We start from the raw sequence: 7,125 nt of genomic DNA, 5'->3' as shown, positions 1-7,125 counted from the left end.
GTCCTGGATGTCAGGATTGTCCTAGGAGGTTGGGGACACTTGGGTGAACAAAAGGAACAGCTACCCTTCTCCTGTAGGGATTAGCTTCTAGCAGGCAAGACAGGCAATAAATATTAGACATAATAATAATTATAGGATATGTTATGGTTAAAGATGAAGAGCACTTGGGAAAAATAATAAGAGTTCAAAGAGACATACAAGTTGCAATTTTAAGGAGGGTAGTACTGATGAGGTTCAGTGAAAAGGTGGCCTAAGACTTGGTCATAAAGTGGAAGAACCCTGCAGATACCCAGGGAAAAGATGTCCATGAGACCACAGTGGAGACAGCCATTTCTCAAATATGGAATACCCTTTTCCAAATTTTCTACGCACTGACACACTTATATCAACATATGTTACTTAGAATTGGAATTAGGATGTACATAAACTTTTATATTTCTAGATTTATTAAAAAAACAACAAAAAACTATGTAATGCCCTGGTCAGTTTGGCTCGATGGATAGAGCGTCGGCCTGAGGACTGAAGGGCCCCAGGTTCGATTCTGGTCAAGGGCATGTACCTTGGTTGTGGGCACATACCCAGCAGGGAGTGCGCAGGAGGCAGCTGGTTGATATTTCTCTCTCATCGATGTTTCTAACTATCCCTCTCCCTTCCTCTCTGTAAAAAAATCAATAAAATATATATATTTAAAAAACAACAACTATGTAATACTTAGAAATATGCAAAAGGGCCACACTGATAACTAGATTTAAATTTTCCAAAATGTTTCCGTGGTTAGAATTTTTGAGTTGTATTTGTTTGGATGATCTGTCTTTAGGTATAAAGAAAATTATTTTTTTTAACTCTGAAAGCTAGCAGTGCCCTTGGTTGATTTGTTCACCTCAAAGAACTGACTGACCAGCTTTAATCTTCTTACGACAAGGTTCTCTGCAATGTGATCTTTCTTCCCTTCCTTGCCCAGGCTCCTACGGGGACAGCTAAAGCAGAGGCTGAGAAGACAAGGTTAAATAACTTTATTGCCCTGTGTCTCAGTTTCCTCACCTGCAAATAGGGGATTAATAAAGCTTACCCCTCTCCTGAGAACACTGGCGGATTAAATAATTAATGATCAGGTGGTGCTGAACAAAGGCTGAGCGTTGTTATTAGAGAAGAAAGAAAATTTAGCATCAGATTGTACCTTTCTGGCATCTGTTGCCTTGGTAACCAGATTTGCAGGTGCAACTGCCATTTTTGGCGCTGCATTCCAGGGTGTTCTCCTCCACACACTGACATTCTGAAGAGCAGCCAGCCCCATAGGCCCCCTTGGGACAGTCTGCAAGCAAATGGAGGCAAACTGTCACTTGAAAACCACACCTTGGTGTTTTCTCCACATTGTTAGTGCACAGGCATGTAGTTCTGCAGGGCCTGATTATGGGGGAAACAAGGAGATCATCCTAAGTGCCAGAAAAACAAAAAACAGGGAAACAAATGTCTTTCAAATCAGGCGATTCATTTGCTTTTTGGCAAGTGGATGTGAACAGTGAAGCCTGAACTACTTAAAAGGCTTTGGGGCTTCTGGTAGAAATTGCTTCTCAATGTGCTCCACTGGGGCCGTAGTTAAAATTCTCCAAGGACTGTGAAGGCCTGCCAGGCCCCATATTCATCCTGCCACAGCATGGAGATGATGGACAAGCACTGATGTGAAGCTCACCATTGTTCCCCTTCCCTTTCATTATATGGTAATCAGAAACACTTTTACATTCTGTAGATAACACAAAACTTTCATCCTGACAGTAGCATTATCTTGGCTACATCTTTGACAAATGGTGCTTGCCTTTCCTTCACTATTTTCCCCATGCCATCAGGTTTTACAAATGGAATGATAGCACAGGACTTATCACTTGAAAGTCCTACCTTTGCATCCAGGAAAGCCTACCCTTAGATCTCTCTTTGAGGAGTTACTTACAGCAATTCAATCCCCTTTCCAAAATACACCTCAGACCATTTTTTCTTTCCCCTACAGATGTCCAAGGGACTTATCAAGTAAAAGATCCTTCAAGTGCCCTTCAGGCTCAAGTAATTGTATTGTATGCCTATATAGGCTTTTAAAGAAGAAAATAAGCTAATTGATTTTCTGGTGAATGGAAATTAACATCTTCTAATATCTGCTATTATTAGCAGAGATAATTGAGAGTGGTGGTTATAATGCCATGATGTAGGGTGATTCTTGTCCCTGCCAAGGATGGACAGGGTTACCTCTAAAGCAGAACAGAATTATTAACAGGGCTCCTTTTTCACTGTTCATATTATCTCATTTGGGTGATAAATTATACTAATCCTTGTTCATCTTTCCTGTGGCTTCTAAGTATTGAGTTCTTCCCCCGCCCCACCATCCCCAAGGTCTCTCAGTGAGATTGTCTTCCTTGGTGCAGGCCTCTCCTTGTTCATCCCAGAACTCTTCCCCGCATTGACTTCCAAGCCCTTACTCTTTCTGGTTCAGCATCCAGAACAGTGGTTCGGTGGACAGCTCAGGCACAATGGAGTACTTAAAATGTGACAGGTGGGGATAACAAGAGCATGTCACTGGAAATGTGACTAGAAAAAAAAGGATGGGTAGAAGAAGTAACTTCTTTAGTCAATCCAGTGTCTACTCTGTGTTGTACGTCGAAATATGTCCTCCAAAAATTCATATGTTGAAGTCCTTAGCCCCAGTACTTCAGAAAGTGACCTTATTTGTAAACTACATCATCAGTGATGTAATCAATTAAAATGAGGTCATACTGAAGGATAGGCCTCTAATCTGATAAGGCTGGTGTGCTTATACTTAGAGGACATTTGGACACAGAGATACTCATACAGGGAGGATGCCATGTGAAGACTGGAGTTATGCTATCACAAGCGAAGGAAGCTAGGATAAAGGTCTGGAGCTGATCCTGGTGCCTTCAGAGGGAGCATGGCCTGCTAACACCTTCATCCTGGACTTCCAGCCTCCAAAACTGTGAGGCAATAGATCCCTGTTAGTTAAGGAACTCAGTTAGTTGCACTTTATTACAACAGCTCTAGAAAACTAATATAGGTTTTCACACTGAAGCTTCTCAGGGCCAGGCAAGTGGCATTAATAAATGAAGCCTCACGTCTAAGCAAACAGTATTGAAAAATTGAAATGTGCATTTTTTTTCGAAAGATGGTCACATTCAAAATGCTAACTACTATTACCACCACCATTTGCTCTTCAAATATTTGACCAGATGAGTTATGATTTTAATGTGTGTTTTTTGCCAAAATATCTAGTATTGCCTTATAAAATATTTAAAAATTATTGCTACAAAATGGGATGTACCCTGTTATCCCAGAGCAGTGATTTTCAACTGGTGTGCTGCCAGAATTAAGACATGTACTACCTGACTATTCAGTCAGGGAACTGACCTCTTTTCCCTTAGATTGTCAAATAAAAAAATGACAACAGCCAACACAACAACAGCTGTCTGGTGTGAATGCCCAGTCTTGAACTTTAAATATACAGGTATTAGAATAGAGTTGCATCTTCTTATTGGTCATGTCACAAATAAAGTTGCATCTGATTGGTTAATCTTGGTACCAGAAATCCTTATATACAAGTATAGGCACCTGATTTTTTTAAAAAGTCACTTTGGAGCAAAAGGATAGGTAATTACCATTATTATTTTTTTGTAAATCAATAAAAAGTATACCTATTTTTGTCACATCAGCAAAAAATATATTTGTTGGTGTCCTGTAGAATTTTAGTAATTAGTTTATGTATGCCATTAGATGCAAAGGTTGACAATTGCTGCACTGGAGGAACAATAATAGAAATGATGTTATCTTTGCTTCTAGGTTTGTTTTCTTCTTTTGGCATGTTCTAGGAGGTACATGATGTTCTGGAATATGCCCTCTGCACCTGCATTTTTCACATTTACCCCTGCCTTCTCCCCTTCTCTTCTACATTGCTAACCCAAGCCAGACAGTTCATTACCCAGGTTGCGTTTTCCATGATGCCTTCCTGGCTCTCTATTTGGAGTCACAATTTACTTTCTGTTTTCTCGGGACATACCTTTATAAAATAGACAAAATCCATGGACAGTCAAATAAAAATGCATTATAAAACTCTAAAAGGTCTCTATTATTAAGAAATGGGTCATGGTATTTCTGAAGTCCACTTGGGAGGACTTTCAGAGGAGGGCACACAGAACAGGTAAAGGAACAGGTAGAGGGCACACAGAACAGGGTGGAGAATGTTTCAGGCTCATACGTGCTTGCACATGGCTACAAGATGGGATGGTGGGCACCCAGAGACGTCCCATTAGGAGAAATCCTATAAGCTACTGAAGGGATTGAAGTACTTACTGGTGATTGTGTGTTCTCACATCTTTTGCAAAATGTGATTGATGGCCAAAATGCAAAACAAATAGCCTGTTGCAGACATTTTAGGGGATGATAATGTTATGCACTAGAACCCAGAAATAATGGATACTCTGTTCATTTTAATATGCAACTCCCACAAAGTGCCACACCTCCTTCTAAGTGAGCTAGTAACCATCTTTTCTCAATAATTAAGGTAAACACTAATGAGAAAAACAAGTAAAAAATTCAGAAATAGTTTTCTTTCATTCATCAAAATCTAGAGTCTCTAAAATAAGAAGTCTAAACAAAGACTAGAACATAAATTGTCACATATACATACACTAGGGGCCCATTGCAGGAAGATTCCTGCAAGCGGCCTCCGTGGCCGCGCGCCCTGCCGCCACCACCCACCCCGCCCGCGCTTTCCCTCTGGCAGCCACCTTGCTTTCTGCTTTCCCTCCCTCTTCCTTCTATGCTGTCTTCAGTCTTCACTCCTCCCTCCCTCTGCGTATGCAAATTAACCACCATCTTTGTTGGGTTAATTTGCATACTCGCTCTGATTGGCTGTGGGCGTAGCGAAAGTATGGTCAATTAGCATTTTCTCTTTTATTAGTGTAGATATGTGTGTGTGTGTGTGTGTGTGTGTGTGTGTGTGTGTGTGTATAAATTATGGTTTTAGTCTCTTCCTTTTTCTAATTTTTGGTACTTTTCTGAGCCTCCTTGAGAGCAAATGCAGTGCCTGTGACTTACTCAGATGACAAAACCTCCCATAGCGTCCTGGCTCACACACACAGGCACCGTACACCCTGTGGCAATGGCCATTGTTGGCGCAGTTACACTTCCTTTTGCAGTTCTTCCCAAAGAGTCCTTTAGGGCATCCTAGAGGTGGGAGGACAAACAAAGCAAATATTAACTCATATGCAAACCTTGCTAGAGCTGTTGTTACATGAAATAAGGAGCTCGCAAAAGGTTTCCAATCTGGATGGACTGAGGCTAATGAGATCTTTTAAAAACCACAAATATAATGTTATACCCTCTGCCTAAGTTCCATAATGATTGGACACTCCTGTCAGGTTAAAACTCCAAACTTAACAAGACTATGAGCCCCTACTTAGACTGCCTCAGGCGGCACGAATACTCTCCGATGGACGTTTGCTCTACCAGCCAACCTGGTTCCTCTAATGCACCTCACTCCTACCCACTTCAGAGTCTGGAAATGCTCTTCCCTCACACTTGCCCTGTCTCATGCCCCTCATTTTGCCAGCTTCTGCTGCAGTGCCCCTTCTCTAGAAGTTGCTGTGGCTCACACTCCCACCCACTTCAGAGTCTGGAAATGCTCTTCCCTCACACTTGCCCTGTCTCATGCCCCTCATTTTGCCGGCTTTTGCTGCAGTGTACCTTCTCTAGAAGTTGCTGTGGCTCACACTGACTGCATTTTCCTCATGTTCTGACCCCAAGGCACACATTACCATATCATAATGTGTGGCACAGTGCCTTGCAAAGACTTTATATAATTTGAATGAATGAATACATATTATCCAGGGGCATGAATATTTAGGACACCCGTAGGAGCCTTCCTGTAAACTCTCAGAGAGTGAAGTAAACGTGGTTTCCATCTCCCCAGTTCCGTGATCTGTGGGACCCTAATAAACTCCTCATGATTTCTGGCAATCCCTATCTTGGGCCTGGAAAAGCAGTTTATTTTTTGGCTTTATCAACCTATGTAGAAAATGTGGCCTTTTCCCTGGTCTCTATGAAAAATCCACACACAGCCTCAATGACATTTTGTAAGTTTTCATTCATAATTTCTTCTCTTTCCCTCTTCTCCTTTTCTCCTCTGATTTTCATCTCCTTTCCTCCTTTTACTTATGAAGAGCAAATAAATAAGTCTCAAGATTTTAAAGAGTTATCTTATGTGACCAGCACATGACAGTCCTACCATGTTCACAGGTTTTCCCATGCACCCCTGGGGGGCACTGGCACTGCCCAGTTAGAGGATCGCATGTGCCTCCATTCTGACAATCACAGACGCTTCCACATTCTTCCCCACTGGTCTTGGAGGAACAAGCTATGAAGGAAACGGAGAAGTTGAGCAATCACAGTATAACATACTCATTGTGATACAAATGGAAAAAACACACACAGCAATCTTGTCTTCCTATTAGAATGGATACCAAGTAATCAAAATCTCTGTAATTTGCAGGCCTGAGAAGTATCTCTGGCATGCCTCCAGTTTGAGTGGCATAGTAATTCCTGGGGATTACTGATGCAGCTACTTAAAATGATGACTGAGGCACTGCTAAGAAGGTTTACATACAAAATTTACCTTGTTCCTTAAACTCTAACCATCACATTTTCAAAGCTTAGATACCCTTGCTGTATAATTCCAAAAACTTTAATGAGAAACACATTGCACCTTTTATTTTAAAAAATGGAAAGAAAATGTAGGAAAAAAATGGCATGTCTTTTTCACCGGGAATAAATGCAACTAAGACTGTCTTGAGGGTCCCAAGGTAATTTGCATTCTTCGTCAAAGAATGATGAAGTCAAGCAAACAACGGTTTTGTTGTTTTTGGGGAAAGTGTTCAGTAGCCCAATAAAAATAATAAATTGGGAAAAATGTCTGTAGCTTTATTTTAATTTTAACTTGGGTAAATACAGCTGTTTAGAAAATGTCAGTAACCAATTTAATTGACATTTTATCATAATAGGCTACATATTACAAAACTACATTTCTATCACCTCCTCTATTCGCCCACCCACACCATCCCAGATGCTTATATG

The 7,125-nt window shown here is 41.0% G+C and overlaps 1 protein-coding gene across 1 annotated transcript in view; it reads right to left on the bottom strand.

Moving 5' to 3' along the window:
- Positions 1 to 1,166: 1,166 nt before the first annotated feature.
- The window catches only part of LOC307097279 (EGF-like and EMI domain-containing protein 1), a gene marked incomplete at both ends in the record, with an annotated part of 417,408 nt that continues 411,449 nt past the window's right edge, over positions 1,167 to 7,125 (bottom strand). The window contains 2 exons of the mRNA XM_079767268.1: positions 1,167 to 1,312; positions 5,092 to 5,277. Coding sequence (XP_079623394.1) covers positions 1,167 to 1,312; positions 5,092 to 5,277 — 332 coding nt within the window. The remainder of the gene's footprint in view (positions 1,313 to 5,091; positions 5,278 to 7,125) is intronic.

This window comes from Cnephaeus nilssonii (genome assembly GCF_951640355.1).
Source record: "Cnephaeus nilssonii genome assembly, chromosome: 3".
Lineage (NCBI taxonomy): Eukaryota > Metazoa > Chordata > Mammalia > Chiroptera > Vespertilionidae > Cnephaeus > Cnephaeus nilssonii.
Note: the sequence above shows the minus strand (reverse complement) of the source record. Positions and strands in the feature narration are given on the sequence as shown.